At 38.7% G+C, this 21,220-nt stretch overlaps 1 protein-coding gene across 1 annotated transcript in view; it reads right to left on the bottom strand.

The window, feature by feature from the left end:
• Positions 1–10,900: 10,900 nt before the first annotated feature.
• LOC121740308 (angiotensin-converting enzyme-like) overlaps positions 10,901–21,220 on the bottom strand; it is a 254,324-nt gene continuing 244,004 nt past the window's right edge. Inside the window, exons 8-15 of the mRNA XM_042132979.1 lie at positions 20,556–20,696; positions 19,483–19,659; positions 17,104–17,201; positions 15,372–15,660; positions 14,554–14,710; positions 13,492–13,668; positions 12,317–12,430; positions 10,901–12,081 (exon numbers count right to left, since the gene is read on the bottom strand). Coding sequence (XP_041988913.1) covers positions 11,562–12,081; positions 12,317–12,430; positions 13,492–13,668; positions 14,554–14,710; positions 15,372–15,660; positions 17,104–17,201; positions 19,483–19,659; positions 20,556–20,696 — 1,673 coding nt within the window. The 3' untranslated portion in view covers positions 10,901–11,561. The remainder of the gene's footprint in view (positions 12,082–12,316; positions 12,431–13,491; positions 13,669–14,553; positions 14,711–15,371; positions 15,661–17,103; positions 17,202–19,482; positions 19,660–20,555; positions 20,697–21,220) is intronic.

The following is a 21,220-nucleotide window of genomic DNA, read 5'->3' as shown; positions in this document are numbered from 1 at the left end:
TTGTTGGTGTGTCAAATAAATAAAATAATATAAAAAATATACCTTTTTTTAACATGTCGACGAGTTAACGAATTAACCCCTTCTTGAATAAACCACAATAAAGTCAACATCAAGAGTCCAATGAAGTGGATACATTCCACATTAGTGGATAATTTTCCAGATGGTGGTACTTAGCTACCTCTAAGATCGGCGTAAACGAGCCACATCGTGCGATCGCTGTTGCGTGCGATAAAAACCATTATAACTTTTCGCCAGCGTTCCAGGAAATAAATATACCATCCTCATCACCTTGACAAGTGGCAGTATTCTACAATGCGTTTTGCTCTTAACTTTCTGCCACGCAGGAAAACTCTGAGAACAGAGCGTATTCCCTTTCAAAAGGCCAGCAACGCAGCTGCAGCTCTTCTGATGTTGCGATGGTCCATGGGCGAAGGTAGTTGCTTTCCATCAGGTTACTCGCTTGCTCGTTTGCCACCTTATTTTATAAAAATAACACGAAAGCCACCTATCTAACCGCGAATCCGCGACTCGCAGTCGTAATTCGTAATAACTGGTGGCCCGTCTAACCAGAGCCTGTTCCTATAAGCGTCTCCATTCTAAACTTTTGCTTTGGGGCATTTGCATAATTTCGCTGTTTTTAATAAACTTCTTCCATTACACTTTTTTGGCTTTTCTTGGTAATATTTAATGGAGATAATAATTTATATCTTTGTTTAATTGTTCATGACATTAACAAAATTTTGAAGCTCTTTTGAATTGACTCTTCCTCATCGTTTCAAGGGTTTTCATTGGCCGGTTACCGTCCTCACTCGATTCTGCCTCACATTAAGTGCGAGAGTACTGGTAGTGCGATATCATTTAAAATAAAATCGGCCAAGTGCGAGTCGGACTCGCGCACGAAGGGTTCCGTACCGTTATAGAGCAAAAGTAAGTCACAAATTGTGTTTTTTGTATGGGAGCATTTTTGTATTTTATTTTAATATTATTATTTATCATTAAAGAACACAAATAAGAAAGGATTTTATAACTAATTATTACCATTATTGAAATCGAGCAAAAAGGCCAAAAAAAATCACGTTTCTGTAGGGAAGCCCCACTTCATTATTAATTTTATTTTGTTTTTAATATGTTTTGTTATAGCGGTGTGGCGGTACCCACAATTCGCCTAACATTCCTGCATCGCGCTATCGAAGTTTCGGAGAACGGCAAGATATATACAACGTCTGAAATGACGTCAGTGGGCTTCGGCCTGACCGAGCATGCTATCTCGCTCGGTCGGAAGATCTTCCTTTTCGGCCGCCACTAACAACGTTAAATTGGTGACCACCGACAAGAACACGCATCCTTCTGGACATCAATCATCATCATCAACACTCCCCGCCCCTCCGCACCACGTCAGCAGACATCAAGCATAACCGGGTCGCCTCGACCATAAGCCGCGTTGGAGGTCCGCGCCGGTCGAACCCGCGTCTGGCTTGAACGGGGCAGCCATAGGCTACAACGACCGGTCAGCAAGCAGAGCACGGGGTCCCTCTCCTGGTCATTGCACGCGTAGCTTCGGCCCACACCTGACAACACAAGCGCATCGAAGAATACCACAGGTCTTCGGCGGGGAGTGATGTGGCGGTACCCACAATTCGCCTAACATTCCTTGCATCGCACTATCGAAGTTTCGGAGAACGGCAAGATATATACAACGTCTGAAATGACGTCAGTGGGCTTCGGCCTGACCGAGCATGCTATCTCGCTCGGTCGGAAGATCTTCCTTTTCGGCCGCCACGAACAACGTTAAAGCGGCAACAGAAATACACAATTTATGAAAATTTAAGAAGTCTAGCTATAGCGGTTTTTGAGATACAGTCTGCTGACAGACAGACGGACAGACAGACAACGAAGTCTTAGTAATAGGGTCCCGTTTTTACCCTTTGCGTACGGAACCCTAAAAATTATTGCAATCAATTTTTCGTAATTCGTAATCTAATTTTAATATCCATAAATTAAGAAAGGAATAAAATAGTATTCGAATAAGCATATGAAAATCAGTTTGAAAACTATCCAATATTGTCTGGAAGCTGAAAACTCTTGAAAAAAATTTCTCTCGCGTGTTGATTACAACTCACTTATATTTAGGTCAACTTAATGAAACTGAAATAACTGCAGTTTGGACAAAAAATGTCTCTCAATGTTGGACTAATTTGGTACACATTTTATGCCGAAAACTCCTATTGTTTTAAAATTTATGGGTAATTTTGTTTTTGATGAAACACACACCTAGATTAGTCTACACCAACGTGTATTTAATGTATGCCTCAAGGTGTTAAGGCAGGTAGGCACCGATATGACATTTGGGTCGTAAGTCGCAACCTCCTACGTGGTTGCGATCCACAGGTTGAAAAACATTGATTTAAACTATTGATAATTAATAAATCATTAATGAATTAATGGCTGGGATATATTTTAATAGTCAATGAGGTTGTCGATTCCCCTTTTCACGTAAATTAATATTGACACTCAAAAGTGAAAACAATTATTATAATAATTGTATGTTTCGCAAATATTTACTTTAATTGCTCATTCGGTCTATTCATAATTCAATCACAGCCTTATCGTTTTTGAAATTCATACACAGACTATTTGCCATTTCAGTATTTTAAATAATGAATAATTAATTAATAATAGATAAGTTTTGTGGGATAGTTTATTGGGGGTTCAATAAAATATTAATTTAAACTAATTCAATTACATATTTGAAACTATTTTTACATTTTATGAGAATTCCATTTTGTAGTTTTATTTATCTTAACTGAAATGAAACATGTAAACTTTATTATTGTGAATCTTTTGAATTGACCAAATGATGACGTTAAGACTAAAATCCTCTATGGTGTTCAGATTTGCATACTGAATGCAATCAGTCAGGCCACATGGTTAGATCACAACAGACAGAACGAACCAGTAGGCCAACTTCAAAGAAGCTGACGAATCGGTGCGGGTACCGCTGTAAGCATGCTATATGAACGAGTCGCCGATGTGACATACTACGTTAAACATATTGAGATCACTTCTGTAATGCTGCCATACATGCTACGGTTTACCGGAGAGGTCCATCTGTGCAGGTAGACCGGAATGTGTGTGGGACCTAGTCACCTGCGCAGATCCAAAAAACTGCAAAGGTCCCATAAACATTTCGGTCTACCTGCGCAGGCATACCAGCTCAGGTGTACCTCTCCGGTAGACCGTAGCGTGTATGGACTATGGCGTACATAAGTCGGCCTACTGGTTCGTTCTGTCTATTGTGGTTCGATCAGTAACGTTACTAAATTCTCAATGGCGAGTACCAATGGCTAATCTGTTTGGTAATTAAAGGGCTTTTTACATTACGCTATACGATATCGTACGCAAAAAATCAGAGAGGTAGTGTCGTCGGCATAAAAAGATTCATCATGAAGATAAAGTTGTGAAGACATATTTATAGCCCTAAAACAAATCTCAAGTAAAAATTTAAAGCAATAAATTACGTAAAGGCTTCTAAACTTTTTACCTGATTTTTTTACCTGAAAACCGGCCATTTTGTGGCTAAGGCTCGATTTATATCGTCTGCGCAAACAAGCGATTTAGCCACTACACTGAGAGATCAGATCACAAGCAATAGTGTAAAATAGGAAATCGACCACGCCGCTATTTTAATAAATCGTTACCTAAATTGCTTGTGATCTCGTGGCATAGCGGCCAAACCGCTAATTCGCGCGGACGCATATAAATCTAATCTTAAACGATATCTACCCACGTACACTTGAACATCTAGATTCTAGTGTATCCTCATTTAAAACGGGAATGTAAGTTGTAACACAATATTTTCTTGTATTCAACATGGAGTAACAAAGTGTCAGTATGCCTGATTTACCAGGGATGTTATGCCAATACCTATGTTAAAAAAAAAAAACTAGGCGTTTAAATCCGTTGTGGATGATTTATACAGTATTTTTCAGAGGGAAGTAACCACTCCTCAAATATTGTAGTGCCTGGGACAAGATTTTTAAATGTCCGTATGGTTGACCAAGCGCATACGGCATTCTCGCATCATAGTCGGCCTAGTCCAGAGGAAAGAACTAGTCAATACGTCTGGGACCAAGTATGTGCGGGTTTCCTCACGATGTTTTCCTTCACCGTACGAGCGTCCGTAGTATGTACTTGAGATCAGAAAATGTCTCATAGGTACACGCCTCCACCCGGGTTCGAACCTGCACTCTCTAGGAGTGCGAACCGAAGGTCTACCCATTAGGCCACGGACGCTCACCCTATGTTATATTCAGTGCAAATTAGCATAAGGGTTATATGCGTATGTTATGTCACAGCGGGGCAAGCCGCATTTTCCATACATGACTTAGTGTGCGGTACGAATCATTTTATCAAAAGAAACCAACTTTAGACAGTATTTCTTTATATTATGATCACCTGAGAAATGTCTTCTTTCCAACAAAATAAGAACGATCAAAATCAGTGCATAAGTAACGAAGTTATTCGCGAACAAAGCAAAACATAATATTTATCCAATTGAGAAACCTTCTCCTTTTTAACCCCCGACAAAAAAGAGAGGCGTTATAAGTTTGACGTGTCTGTCTGTCGGTCTGTCTGTCTGTCTGTCTGTCTGTGGCATCGTAGCATCCAAACGGGTGGACCGATTTTGATCTAATTTTTTTTTAAATCGGTTAAAAAGGCGACCCGCCCGGTCGCATCCGTTATTGTGCTGTGATGGCCAAAGAAGAATTTAAACAGTGTAAATTGTAATCGATTCGTAGGCTAAGTAGCTACTCGGCTGTTGCTTATATTATGCGTCCGAGCGGAATGGCCGATACACCGCGAGATCACGAGCATTTCGCCCGCTGTACGCAGTAGGGTCAATTCAGACCGCAAGGCGACGCGTACAGTTCGACAATCCTACTAATATTATAAAGCCGATAGTATGTGAGTTTGTGAGTTTGTATGTTTGTTACAGAAGTAACTTAAACGGCTGGACCGATTTCGACAAAATCTTACAAGAAGGTAGCCGACATCCTGGATTAACACATAGTCTACATTTTTTACCGACTTTCAAAATGGAGGTTATGTTATGTTCGTTTGTTTTTAATTTTTTATGTTCAACGATTACTCCGCTGTTTGTGAACCGGGACTTTGCCCCGGCCCGTCTGCAAAATAATAGCATAAGACAGAATAATCAACTTCCATCTGTCAGTCATCAAAATCGATGTTTCCGATGATCAAATTCAATTCGTTTTGTCTCTTATACCAATTTACTACTACTAACTATTTACCTATGAAAACACAATTTAGTTTACCTAATAAATCGCGGGCAACACCGCCGGGCACAGATAGTATATTGAATAAAGTGGAATAAGTGCAAGGAAAGTGTATAATTATTTAATTGAACACGAATTTCCACCAAGAAGTGACAGTACATTCAATATCATATTAATTATAATATTATGAGTATGGATGATTGTATGAAACAATAACAACAAATTTCTTACCAATGCAGTGTTCTTCGTAAGAATAGAGCCAGTGCCACGAGAGCTCTACAAAGTATATTCAATTTCTCTGCACAACATAGTATGTCTCGAGAATGTAGTAGATTTAAGTTTCATAACATAATATCTTGCATATAACATCTTGCCAAAATCGTAAACATCGCATAAAATAGAATGCACGACACGTTTTCTATAGAAGATTTTTAAACTCATCACTTCAAGTGAGATCAGCTGCAGCGTGCAGGTAATAAATAATTTATGCTGATACCTGGGATAAGAAGAGCACTATTTACATCGTGACATTCTACCACTGCCTGCGGCTCCACACGTGTAAATACACACTCAATAGTCGGTCCAAGAATAATAGTGTAACGAAACTAAGTGATATTACTTTAGGGTGTGTGGCCCCTTATACAGGATGATATATTCATACGTGGGAGAGCCATGCTTCGGCACGAATGGGCCGGCTCGACCGGAGAAATACCACGTTCTCACAGAAAACCGGCGTGAAACAGCGCTTGCGCTGTGTTTCGCCGAGTGAGTGGGTTTACCGGAGGCCCAATCCCCTACCCTTTTCCCTTCCTTACCCTCCCCTATTCCCTTCCCTTCCCATCCCTACCCTCCCCTATTACCCTATTCCCTCTTAAAAGGCCGGCAACGCACCTGCAGCTCTTCTGATGCTGCGAGTGTCCATGGGCGACGGAAGTTGCTTTCCATCAGGTGACCTGTTTGCTCGTTTGCTCCCTTATTTCATAAAAAAAGGGTGTAACAAAAATAAGTGATAATACTTTAGGGTGTGTACGTGTTCCTTGTAGAGAGTTCACTGTGAAAGTAGCAGCGCTGAAAGACCAAAAATTTTTTTCACTTTTGTATGGGGAAACTAGTGACGCTCGGGCCTTTGCCCATACAAAAGCGAAAAAAAATTTCGTCTTTCAGAGCTGCTACTTTCACAGTGTAGTGTCTACAAGGAACACGTATACACCCTAAAGTATTATCATTTATTTTTGTTACACACTGTATAGAGTACACTGAGAAAGTAGCAGCGCTGAAAGACCGCCCAGGGCGCCGGATAAAAAAGTGCGCTACTTATTTTTGTGGTGGAATCTCGCCCAGGGGGCTGGTAGTGTTGGGGTTGATTCAGACTGCTACGCGACGCGTAGATGCATTTCTAAATTTGTATGGATTTGACAGATTGGCATGTCGCCTCGCGCAATTGAAATCTTTCAAATCCATACAAACTTATGCCGCGCCGCGCCTCGCCTCGCCTCTTCGCGTTGCGGTCTAAATTGACCCTTAAAGCCGGCACTGTCGGCGCATGAATCATTAAGCCACGAAGCTGCATCAATGTTGGCTTAGAAGTAGAATCAAGGTAGTGTATCTTTATAACTCATACTGCCTGAATCTTGTTAAAGTTTACGTGGTCACGACTCACGCGGCTTGTACCTTTTCATTTCCGTGTAGCGGACGTGACGGCGGCGTTATGGGGTTAGGGACGATAATTATTAAGATTAAGGGTTGTAGGGACCAAATAGCGTATAGTTAAGAGTTTGTTAGTCATCATCAGTCATATTATCTATCTACATGCTCATCCCTCCGACCGTTCGTCCGTCCATCCATCTATCCACTCTAGCAATCAGCTGAGTGGATAAATATATACCTATATACCTATCTATCAACTTAGCTATCTATTCTTAATCTCATCAGTACGAAGTATTAAGGGCCTGATATACGGTTTAAAACTGAAGTTTGAAACCGTGTAGATAGTTGTTTATGCCAAATTTGGTTTGACCTTTAATTTTTTGGAATAAAACAATCTATCTACACAGTTTCAAAATTCAGTCTTAAGCCGCCGTTCTAAACCGTGTGTCAGCCCCTTTATACCAATAGGTATATGGCCGGACTACGTAGCATTGGAACCAGCGAAAATTAACGAAAATAAAATATTATGTATTAATATAAGCCTATACCTTCAGCAATGGACGACGATGATGATGATGAATATTGTAAGTGAAACCAACCGAAGTGTATACCGGATGTAAGTGGAATGTTCTAAGTACTTACCTTAATCTGTGATACTTTAAGGACAAAAGGTCCTGCAGATCTTTTTAATGGAACGGTAAATAAACTTATGCCGCGACTTCAAACAAAGGGCCCTTTTTCCTGCTTAAGTTGAGTTAAGCAGGAAGGCTCATCTTTACTTGAGTAAAGATTAGTACTGGAGGTAAAGTTAAAAAGATCTAACTTTTTGTATAATCAATTTAAAGTTTTTGACGGTGAATGCTTTCTATAAATTTTAGGAATAAGATAATTGTTTAAGAGCGATCCACACCGCCGTTTTTCCATACAAACGTTGTCCGCTGTTTACTCCCTGGATAATACCGATAGAGTTATAATTTTTTTCCTGAATATCTACGGCCACTAATACAATGTCCCTATGTTTTCTTTTTGTTCATAATTTAATTATTAAAAAAGATATAAACGTTCAAAAACCCAAAAAAAAATACCACATTTTTCTCTGTGTTCAAGCACCCATAAAACAAAACTGGCTGGAATATACCAAAAAAGTAAAACATAGGAACACAGCTCAAGCCTTGCTTTAATTGTCAATGAAAAAAGTACTTAAATCGGTTAAGTTTTGGAGAAGGAATAAGAGGACAACGAATCGATGATTTTCTTTTATTTTATTAGAACTTTTGTCGTGTTGTCTCTATCGCGCTCTGCGGTGGAAGACTTGAGATTGGTGAGACAGCAATACATTTTCAAAATACCTATTTTGAATTTCTCTCGCCCCTGGTGTATCCTGTTAAGGGCGCGGCACGCATCATCATCATCACGCATCAAAATCGTGCGCAATAGCTTTGTGCCTTTTTTACACTCTGCCTTTTTTGTTCATCAAGGGCATGCGTTATAGCGCAGTCAACAGCGAACGTGAGGCATGCCCGCGACGCATGCCCTCTGACCGTATCCAAAACTATCGCTATGTTAGTAAAAATGACAGTTGGCGTTGCGTTCGTTGACGCATTCAATTATTGAATGCGCCAAAACGAAAGTTGAATGAAAGAAGATGAAGAAAATTGAAGACGAAAGCGCATAGTGTGGACATAGCTAATAGTGATGACGAGGTCAGAGTGTGGATGACTTACCGATAGAGACAACACTAACAAGCTATAAATTAATAAAAATTAAACCGACATTATAATTATTGTACTCAAAATTTCCTATCACAAAAACTATTGTGTTATACTAAACACATTTTGATGAAACTTGCCATATTTCCTAAGTTGAACATCACCTAGGTAGTACTTAAAAAAGAATTACTCATATCGGACTTGTATTTCCGGAGATCAGCGAACACAAACATAAAAATTAGCATACCTACATACATAAATACACTTATTTTGAAATTTGGCACATTTGTTCGGACGCTGATATAGACTATTTATAGTAAGTATACAAAAACCAGGTTATTCTGCTAATATTGCACACATACGAGTCGAATAGATAACCTCCTTGAAGTCGGTTAAAAAGAGACATACTTAATAGTAAAAAATAAAAAAATATAATAATTAATAAGTATTAATAAAAAATTTAAAATATTTAAAAAAAAGTTCATGGCGTGATGGACTATAATTATTACAATTAATAATACTGTATCAATTATCCTTAGTGCGAAAAACAACATAACATAACAAAAAAAGAAAAATATAGGACAGCCCATAGACGGCCCCAAATTATAATAAAAAAAATAGTTAAAAATATTATACTTACACAGTAAATCTTCGTTCATTAGTAACTGCAGGCATTCCTCACCGTGAAATAAGCGCCAGATGGTAAAACTTTGACAAATTGTTCACAGTAATAGACGAATTAATAGTGCAGTGTTTTTCGCAATCCATCATGTTTTTTGTACATCATGATCATTTGAAAGCAGTGTTTTCGATCGTTGGGTCAGTCATATTACCAAATATATTGTAAAATGACGTTGAATAAAAGAAATCCATACTTACTATACTAATATTATAAATGCGACAATTTGTCTGTCTGTCTCTTACCTCTGGACGCCCGAAACGCTGAACCGATTTTTCTGTTTGGTCTGGAGATACTTTGAGTCCCGGGATAGAACATAGGATACGTTTTATCCCAGAAAAATTTAAGGTGCTCGAGCGATAAACAAAATATTTTGGCAGAATTGCGGGCATCAACTAGTAGTCGCGCCTCCTCTCGTTCCAGTGTGACCAGACCTTATGTAGTATTTGTGAGCTATCTTAATTTTTTTGTAACACTCTTGTTCATAATACTCAACAGTCACAAATTAAAAAAAATTTTAGAACCGCCTTATAAAACCACCTTAGCTTGACCCTTCGTAGCAAATCAACAGTATGCTACGGCAGCTTCTGTTATGATAGCTGGTTTATAATTTAATGATACCGTCCATTATGTACATGAATTTACAAGTCCATGTTTTTTTACGAATAATAATTCATTTAATTAAAAGTAATCCACGTCATGTCATGCATGAATGTTGTTTGTTCGGCTATGATATTTTAAATGAGAATGTATGTTCTGTCTGTGTTTTTCGATACTCACCAGAATATTATAATATTTTAAGGTATTTCGATGTGAAAATCTATGTTAGTCGTCATAATATCGTGTCGGCTGCACTTGTAGGCCGGAATCTGCCTTTGAAATAATTTCTCTACAAGTACATTTTTTTCTCTTAAATAAATTCTCTTTTCTCGTGTTTCAACAGAACTTATGAATAAAGCTTAGACGTAAATAGGAATAAAACAAGCAAAATTCTTAAAACATTTATTAATTTATTTTCTGATACATTCCTTACTATTTCATATTAATAATAAAATTTATAGAAATTAAGTGCATATACACATTCAAATAAATATTTAGTAAGGACAGACAACAAAATAGAGGTAACTATGAAATTAGATTTGGTCTCAGAACGGTGAAATAGATTTATAAAATTATCTTACATTTATTTGATCGTTTCGATACATATCATACATGAAATTGAAACGCTTAAGGCACAGCGAAATTACAACTAATTACATAACTATACATTTGCGGGTAGTTCACAAATTACCGTTCGATTCACATTCGAAAATTTGCCGCGCGGTCATTGGTCAGCGCTTAGCGTGGCGAGCGTCTATTAGCTGTCGCGCAGTGAAGTTGTCGACTGCGAATCGAATCGCGCATTGTGAATTGCCCATGGTAACTTTTACACTATCAAATTGTGATATGTACAAAAATATTTCTTCCATTTATTTCCTATCTAATTTTTACATTACACTTATAGTCCGTGCAATCCACGAAGACGCACCCCACTATTCCTCCTAATCGTTTATAGTATATGTGTGCATGTTTTCGCCTATGTTTGAGTGTTATCGGTACACACCTAATTACCTATGAGTGTACGCGCACAATACAATAAATGGACCAATTAAGAAAAAGCGTCACGGTCAAAGGGAAAGATGCTCAACCAAAAATTGGCGGGGCGCGTCTTCGTGGATTGCACAGACTATACCACCGAAACTCAAACTCTACTTAGATCTCAAGTCATTCTGTCAAGAAGAGCGACAGCAAAATCTTAAGTAGGGTTCAGCATTCGGCGTTTTGAAGAGACATAGAAATCAAAACCATAATTAAATGCATCCACGGATTAGAAATACAGCACCAGAGTATAAATAAGTACACATTTACACGAACGCAAGACAACCTATGAACGCATACGACTAAACAAGAAATAATTTATTGCTACGAAAGATTTCAACTCGTTCTCTGGAAAAGTATTTTTCCAAATTATAAATTTCAAAGAATATTTTAATTTTATGATCGCACTTGCAATAAAATAATTTTCATTATGTAATTTATACCCTCGCTTCGGGTATACTCTGAAGGTATTTTGCAAATAAAACGTTGTTTAATCGTACGCGATGAAACACGAAACTTTGTACTCCAACCACTTGGCACTAAGTTCACTAGTATCGGCGCTAGAACCTTCTAGAACCGATACTCCTCGAATCAGGGATGCGAGTTCTGTCTCTGTCGCTCCAACTGCTTCCTGTGGTTGTGTCTCTTTCTCGCGATTATCGCCACGAGCACTACCACTATTGTTAACGCTATTGCTATTCCGATCCACCAGTATATGTTGTATGACGCCTCCTTTATCTCATCTTTGTCTTGGTCCCTCGGAGCCACGGGGTTTTTGATTTCGAGTACCCCCACTGTGGACGTTTCGAATTTGAAATTGGGTTCCTCGTCCGTATTTATGATGTTATCGTGAATGTTATCGTGGGTGATTTCTACTTCTTTCTTATCTTCTTCGACTGGTATTTCATTATCTACGGGACTTTCTTCTGGGGGCTCCACGTAATCATCTACTGTGACGTCGCTAGACGGGTCCAACTGGTTGTCTAAGTATTCATCTAGCAGTCTAAAGTAGTCAGTCAGAGCGGTGAATTCTAGTGCAGTCTCTCTCTTTGCTAGAAGATCACTGACGAGCGAAGGCCACGGCTCACTATATCCTTGCATCATAGTATCTCTGAGGAATGAAAAATATTGATTTTGTTATTTGTTATAATATTTTGCAAGTGGAAATGTTTATGTATGCGTCATCACATTGTTTAGACCATAGTATTTGGTATTTTGAACACGATAAATATTAAAGAATGCGGGGTATTAATGTAATACAACTATAAGCCTTGATGAGGCTATACACCAAACTTATTTATTCGTGAAATCATAAGCAAAATGAGAAACTACGTCTATATACTCACATAAGTCGTGCATTACTGGTTGCGACGTGTTCGGTCAAATCGCCTTCATCAGTCATCAGTTCTTCAGCATACGACTGGTATATCTGATACTTCAGAATGATGCCCAAGAAATCCCTACAACAATTAAGAAATTTATAAAAACACCAGAAATCATCAGTAGGCGAGCCGATGATGATTAAATATGGCTAAGGACACTGTCTATCAAAACAGCATTCAAACAAAAAAATACACAAGGATTCATTAAACTTATAACGTTCCTCTTTTTTCTTCGGGGGTTAAAACTTAAGACATACTTAAGACGTTTAAAACTCTAATTGCCGCACTCAGAGACAAAAAATTACGACTTAACATCATTAAAATATGTCTCTGCCGTAAGACCCTTGCACTTAGCAGTTTAAAAACAAATTTTACAAGGATAAAATCAATTAGCTTGTTCATTATTGAAATTTCTTCCCGAGGGATAAAATTCGCAACATTAACCGCCTCGTTATCTGCCAATCGCATTTTTATTCTCATGAGTTTAAAAATTAAATTTGCATTTACACTTTTAAAAAAGGCTACAATAAAATTGTTTTTCCTTTAGTAGCTATATTTGCATGATTAACTAATAGCTTTGTCCACACTGTGCCTTTTGCCAAGAAGATGACGAAAATTGAAGACGAAAGCGCATAGTGTGAACATAGTAGACATACTATTGGGTATCTAACGGTCAAATTAAGGAACAAAGAAAGGAGAAGAAACTAATTGTAATAATGTTAGGACATCTACTTCTGACTTATAGCCAGTTGACACAAATAGAACGAGACGAATCTTAATAGCTTTGTCCACACTGTGCCTTTTTCTTTTCGTCAAGGGCATGCGTTATAGCGCAGTCAACATCGAACGTGAGGCATGCCCGCGACGCATGCCCTCTGACCGTATCCAAAACCTCAAAAATGACAATATTGGCGTTGCGTTCCTTGACGCATTCAATAATTGAATGCGCCAAAGTGAAAGTTGATGACGAAAATTGAAGATGAAAGTGCACAGTGTGGACATAGCTAATCTGAAGCTTGCACTGAAATGCATTCCAGTGAATTCCAGTACCCGTTTACATTATTCCAATAGTGATCCAGCGTTGGATTTGATCACTGGATTGGAATAAAGTAAAGCGGCTATAACAACAGAAAACTTACCCAACATGTGGTTTGTTGAGTAGCACATATGGGTCACCGAGTAAGTCTACATTGGATGGATCGATTTTGGAGAAGTTTTTTCTGAACTCGCTCCAACTGCTCGCTACCTTCGATGGAGGTATCTTGCCCATCAGCACATTCAGTCTCCACTCGTCAGCGGCTAAATAATAGTCCAACCTGGAATGATACTCTCAGCTGTTACTTTTACTGATTCAGGAAATAGAAGACAAATTAAAAAGTCTTGGAATTAGCCTATATATAAATTTTACCGGCTTCGGAAGGAGCCACGTCCTAGTAGTAGGTATATTAGAAATTTATTTAAGGATTATACTAATTTCAGAGCACAAAATATCGGATATTATATTGTTTAAAATACAAATGTTTCTCATAACATTTTGTACTATTTTTGGATTACTCACTGTTTGTATTTTTACAAGCTTTTATTTACTTTCACCAGTCCGTTCAGACGTAATAGAATCTTCTTAGTTTTTGAGTAAATTTGAAAAAAGTTTATCTAATCACTATCATTTTTATTGGCTAACGTCAAAAAGTTTACCAATCAAGAACGCTAATGAAAATACCTGTCTAAAAACCTCAGAAACTTTACGCGGTAACTGGTTTCCAATTGAACTGAAATTTTGTACGATTATGCGAATCATTTTACCAATATTATGATGACGTTGCGCAGATCTGATGAAAAGTGTCCGTTGCAAGTAACAAAAACCCATCGAGTTTGGGCTCGTTTGAATCGTCTAGATAAGCACTTTGAACTTTTTAATTTCTTCTTCTTTAACTTCCCAGTAATAAAAGCTTGTTTCAAAGAAAGCATTTGTTATTCTACAACAAGGGTGTTTAAAATTCTATTTCCTACCAGATGCTGCTATGTAGCCTTAGGGTCTATCATGTCAAATAGGCATATTATCGTGACACATGACAGCTATATCGTAACATATGACTACAGTTTGACACAATAGACCGGCTACTGTTACTGTATACTGTGGCCATGCTACGGTCGCTGGTGGCAAATAGAATTTCAAACGCCCTCATTGCTATATAAATCACCTGGGTAAATCCCTCAGCGCTATGATCAGCTGGAGCACCAGGCGGTGATGGTTGGAGTTGTACATGAACCTGCTGACCGGGTACAGACCCGCCCGGTCCAGCGTGTGCGGATTGAGGGAGAGGAGAGATATGAAGCCCGGAATAGCCTCGTATATAGCTGGAAGGAGAGTTGGTTGCTATATTAGGTATGATAAAAGTACAGATTTTGAGTATATATATGCATACAAATAATATTGTAGATGCTTAGATAAAAAATGGACATACCCAAAGTAATATATCTCATATAAAATGGGCAAAGTAGGGGATAATGTGCCCAAAATACATTGTATTTCCATTAGGTGATTCCTTTGATAGTTTGTACATTCATAAAACAGTGGTAAAAGTAATTTATGTAGCATCGATCAACAAACATTAATGCTAACGATCTAAGTCCGTTATAAGGAATTTTACAAAATTCGCAGTAGGAAAGACGTTGAAAATTAGATTTACAATGTACGTTTTACGCGTGTAGGGGCAATCATGTCCTCTTTTCATGTATTTCTGAACTGTATATTGATCGTACAGATTCCTTTTGCATGGACTACTGAATAAATTGACTCTTAGGCAGATGCTGGGCCTACGTTGGTTGGGCTATATTAAGTCACTATTAAGTGATTTATACAACGGCAATTTAATATCGCTAGGATTCTACGTGCCTGCGAGCTAAAGGCATAAACTACTTTACTGACTAAAGTCTTCGTAGCTGGGCTAGATATGACACGACTAAATTACGCAGGTCCACCGACTATAATTCCTCTGATAGTACTCTCAATATTTACCTGAAAATCTTGGTGCCTCTCGCAAGATGTAAGTATTATTGCTGTGCATAGCAGCAGTCATCTTGTACCGTATCTTCGCGGCGGCCTCGTGCGCGTCCATGTAGTTGGCTATACTGACGTCCTTACACGACGCGAACTTAAGTTTGTTAGGTTGGCACCAATCCACGATGACGGGCGGACAGCTGCCATTGAAAACTGACGCCTCCAAAATTTCGCTCCCAATATCACCTATGTTCAATTGGGTTAATAGCTTATCGGCCGCACTGAAAGCATTCAACCCCCCGATATCCTGAAAGCGTTGAAAATATTAATTTCATAAGCCGAATAAAATTCTGAGTATCCAATTTTATGTTGCCAATAAAATTGCAATATTTAGTTTTGAATTTTATTATCACTTTAGAAATCTAATGGTGGTCGATAAAAACTACAACGCCAAAGTGAAACCGTTAAATTTCTAATTTCAGCATTTTTGTACTTATTTGGTTTTACGTTTCGTGGTATAGTTTTAGGGCTGTCACTGACTTGAGACAGAAGTCAAAGCCTGGGCGCGCACTAGCGGCCACCGAAAGTATGGTGTGGCCGCTGGTCGCGTTGCAGCCAGGTGCGCGTCGTCCATGGCAGTTTCATACTAAGGTATCTATCTCGATGGCCGTCGCGGCCTGGCCGTCGCGGCCTGGCCGTCGCGGCCTGGCCGCCGCGGCTTGGCCGCTAGTGCGCGCCCGGCATTACGCGTCATTTATATTCAGACCTGTTTGTTAGGAAAGTGGGCAGGGATCAGGAAAGTGCAGAAGAATGTAAATAGTCACTCGCGCTGCCATTCGGCATACCGCTACCGCTGCTAGACGCGCCAAGTAGTTATTGCAGGGTTTCCCAAACTGTGCGCCGCGGTGCCCGTGTATAGGGGCGCCGTGAGTCGATCCTCCATCATTCATAACCAAAAATATTATAAAATAAAATTATCATATGAATTGTTATACAAAGCAGGCAGATGATTAAATATTTGTTATTACTATTTACTCTGCTTAAGCAAGTTAGGTTAACCTAACTATAACTATTAAAGGTGTTTATTTACGTATATTTTTGTAAAAGCTAGGTAGAGACCGCCCGCGCCGCCGCGCCGTGACAAAATATTGACTTATAAGTGCGCCGCAGGCTGAAAAAGATTGGGAAACCCTGAGTTATTGTATGTGAGGGGCGAGGGCTGAGTGTAAACGCTCACTCGCACTGCCGCAAGAGTACTCAGGACAACATAGCCGGCAGCGCGAGTAGCAGCGGCAGTGGCTGAATATAAATGTCCTAGACAGACTAGCAATACAAGATATTGTTTTTAAGAGGCCGGGTGCCATCGAAATTCTCATACATACATAATACCAAAATCATTTTCTCATACGAAAATAACATTTTGAGTTATTTTTCAGCTTAAAATAGTAATTAACTACCTAGGTTCACTAAAAGGTTAGGTTAGGTTAGGTTAACTAAAAAAATATTTTTTAGTATTCAAATATTTTGTAGTAAATTTACTATTATTTATAAATTTTTTAATGTTTTACTACATTTTTAGTGTTTAAATATTTAGTAGTAAATTTACTACATTATGATTTAAGAGAATTTCGATGGCACCCGGCCCCTTAAGTATTGCAGAATATCTTAATATATCTCTTATAATCTGTCTTAAGACTGTCCTGTCTCTAGTGAGCGAGCGTAATCTCGACAACACGGCAAGTTCACAAACCTTTAGCTGTAGATTAGCGTACAGCTTCTGATAGATGTCAGGGTATTGGGGCAGCAATATTTCTATGAGGTTCGACCAGTCTTCTCCCGACAACGATTCTAAAAAAATAAGTATTTAACATTAATATGGTACCTAGCGCCACAAAATTCAGCATGCTTACATCAGCATCCAAAAAAAAAATAAGATTCATTTATTTCAGAAAGTTCCGTTACGAAAGATACAATAAAAATTGTTATACAGGGTTCCAGTCTTTCTTCCTAATCCAGTGAATAGAACCCACCGATACTAGAATCTAGTGATATTGGCGCCTGTTGTTTTCCCATAGTACAAGTATCCTTTGGGTCAGTTAAGATTAAAACGTGACGTTAACGTTAAAATTGGAACAGGCACCTCAAAACTGCACGCTGCGCATAGTCACTTTTTTATGGCCTATGTAAAAATGCAGCAGCATCACCTTGCAATGTGAACCACATCCTTTTTCGCTCACTGTACTTTGGTTATAATTTTCACTATTAGTGGTACAGAGCGCGGCTCTTGACTCGGAGGTCGTGGGTTCGATTCCCGCGTTGGAAACATGTTATTTCCAAGTTTGGTTAGGATAATGCAGGCTGATCACCTGATTGTCTGACAAGTAAGATGATCCATGCGTCGGATGGACATGTAAAAAGTCGGTCCTGCGCCTGATCTCTCGCCACTCGTGTCGGTCGTCCGTCCCACTGGGTTATGAGAGTAAAGGAATAGAGAGTGCTCTTGTGTACTGCGCGCACACTTGGGCACTATAAAATTACTCCTGCGTAGCTGGACTGGGTTCAATGAAACCGGCCACCGTCACCGAAACCGGTGTGGGAGCTATTATTATAATTTTCATCTCAATATTGTGATATACAATTTGAAATTTTCACGTGCTACTTAATATGGATCGAGTGTTCGAAACATAAACCTGCAACTTTAACTGCGCTAACAATAAAACTATAGTTAAAGCGCTTAGTTAAACGGGTATAAGTTTATTATTAATTAAACTGGGGGTTTATAGGTCATAAATTACGTTAGCAATTCATGAAGGGCGTATTCAAATGTGAGCCGGGCAGGGGTGGCCAGGTGCTAGCTATATTACCCCAATTGTTGGGAAATACTTAGTTTTAAGTAGGCAACACTGAGCATGTAAAACGCCTTTGTTAGGAGTTACAAATATTAACTCACTAAGCTTATTCAGTTTATGTCTAAATTTAAATAATAATTTAGACAAGATTAATGTGCAATTTGCAGTTATTTATTGTGCAGTTATTAGATGACATTTAAATTAGTAGCATTATAGCTGCCATCCATACTGAGCTTTGTTTACAATAGTTCAACTTTAGTACTTGACTACGTTCGAACCTGTATATTATCTTGACTTATCACTCATTAGTCATTATATTTAACGGACTTAAATTATAAAGTAGCAATTTTTTTAAGTACATAAATAAAATGTAGTATGTTTGTAGGGAAACATCACAAATACGTTGCGGGCAACAGCTAGTCACAAATACACGTGGAAATATGTAGATCCATAATATAATATTACCTCGATATCTACTGGAACTTTTCTTGAATGCCCGAATTCCTTCAGATAAGATAAGCTTTTTCTGTTCCTACCCTCAATTCTCACATAAGAATATGATATTGTAACCTCGGATAGAATTTATATGATTTAACACTAACGTGTACGCATGTAATACGTAAATATGATAACGCTTTGTATAGAAGGCTCGCGAACTATCATTTGAGTCTCACTCAAAACTCCAAATGCGATACGATTCATCGTAACGATTTATCGTTTCAGACTGATCGCAATGCGAAATCATAGAGCCTGCTACCGCTACTGCTATCGCCTACGATAAACCACTACGATAAAACGTTACGATAAATCGTTACGATGTCCTCTTAAGGTGACGCCGCGTTAAAGTAAAAAACCGTGTTGGATATGTTTTAGATTGCTTGTTTTCTGTGACCGGACCGGCTTCTCATAGGAAACAAGCAATGGAACAGCAAAAAATGGAAAGGGCGTAGCGACAAATTGGTTTTTGTCGCGTAATTTAAAAACTATAAATACATTTCATATAAGCTATGGGCAACTTAAAGTGTATGATTGAACCAATGTTGGAAGCTTAAATCACTCTCCACTGTTGGCAAAATAGGAATCCCTTTTTTTACAGAGGTCTTTTTGATTAATTATTCTGTGTTAGAAAAGTTGACCAATCGTATTATGCTATGGGTAATTCAAAGACAAAGACATGATGAATACTGACAATGAAATTTAATTTCTTAGCTTTAGTCACTGCTGAGAAAAATCGACATCGCTACAGCCAAATTATCAAAGCGTCGCCTTAACAAACTTACTCAATGACGTCACAGTTAAGGTGTTGCCAACAGCATCCGGTCCTTTCAGCTTCAGTGACACGTATTTGTGCAGCTTAGTGTACAGGGGTTTGATGTTATCCCAGATCTCCCGGGCCTTCAGGGTGGCACCCTCGTGCTCGACTAGCGAGTCCCAGTACTCCTCCACTGTGTTGTAGTCTATGAAAGAAGAAAGGTTTTGAAATGAAACAGTAGTGCCAGTTTTTCGCAACAAGACGTGGAGAAGGCAGAAGCTATGAATTTGAATTATCAATTTTGTTCAGCTGCCGCGTGCCGCGTTCAACTTAAAATCGCTATACTACGAATAATAATAGTCTTTATTATTCGTAGTCGCTATAGCTTTGTCCACACTGTGCCTTTTTCTGTACGTCAAGGGAATGCATTATTGCGCAGTCTTCAAAATTTCGCATTGTTATTAAAAATAAAAATGACAGTTGGCGTTGCGTTCGTTGACGCATTCAATTATTATTGAATGAGCCAAAACGAAAGTTGAATCAAAGAAGATGACGAAAATTGAAGACGAAAGCGCATAGTGTGGACATAGTTTATTATACATCGACGCATCGCGCTCGTCTCGCGCTCGTCTAGTCCCATTTCAGTTTGGACTACCTTGAGACTTGAGAATAAAATGACAATGCGTCATGACAATAGCGTTACCGACTCATGACAATAGCGTTACCGACTCATGACAATAGCGTTACCGACTCATGACAATAGCGTTACCGACTCATGACAATAATTATTATGAGTCTCGTGATTTTAGGTTCGGGATGACCAAACTTGGTTTTAGTTTCATTACATAGTAAAATAAAAAAATCTTACAAAAAAATGGACGAGAAGCAAAGTGAACAGTCAGGGATAGAGGAGGTGGCGTATATACCACCCATTCGCTTAGCCAAGTTTTAGTCCTACTCACTGCCTAACCCAAGCGGCACCCGGGTGCCGCATAACAATTGAATATCTATTGTGTCTGCGATTCCCATGATCGAGGTATTAAATCACCTTTCAACGTACTTCGTGCTTTCTAGTACATAATATGATTGCATTCAACTTACGGTTCTCCTTCGACGCGTTCCGTGCTAGAGGCAGTATGTTCTCAACGTACTCGCTGAAACTCGGCAGGTGCGCCTCCCAGCTGAGCTTCATCCGCTTGACTGACTCCTCGTCCTGGGCCCGGGAGAGACTGTTGTGGAGTTCTGGAAAGTCAGGTCTCGTTAGAAATGTTAAGAGGGTGACTAACCCCAAAAATCAAACATCGTCCTTCTCTCTTCACACTCACGCCCGTCTTTCATATTATGTCAGGTGAAAAAGAACGACGCGGATTCATTGCCAAATTAGTTTTTTCTCAATAACTCGATAAATATACAACATTTTTTAAATCCGCTAGGTCGATCTCTCAATGATAGAATTTTATACAATGTGTTAAAATGTTAACTTAGTTCAATGCACAGTTATGACAATAAATTAAATATTCGTGAAAATTAGATGCATATTTGTCATTTTTTTTTTATCGAGAAAATTTTAAGATATCGTGTTTTTCCTCAGATCGAATTCGCGGAAATATAATGTAGTGTCTAATTTTAAAAATTGAAACAATTAGGGGCTTATTTTCAAGTATAAAAATGAATTATAAAATCGACACTTTAGGGTTAGTCGCCCCCTTAATGAGCATGTTTTATATTCAGCTATGCAGATGCTCGTCGCGCTGCCGGCATTATTG

The sequence above is a fragment of the Aricia agestis genome, chromosome 3, assembly GCF_905147365.1.
Source record: "Aricia agestis chromosome 3, ilAriAges1.1, whole genome shotgun sequence".
NCBI classification, from domain to species: Eukaryota; Metazoa; Arthropoda; class Insecta; order Lepidoptera; family Lycaenidae; genus Aricia; species Aricia agestis.
The sequence above is the reverse complement of the archived record's forward strand: the minus strand, read 5'-3'. Positions and strand labels throughout refer to the sequence as shown.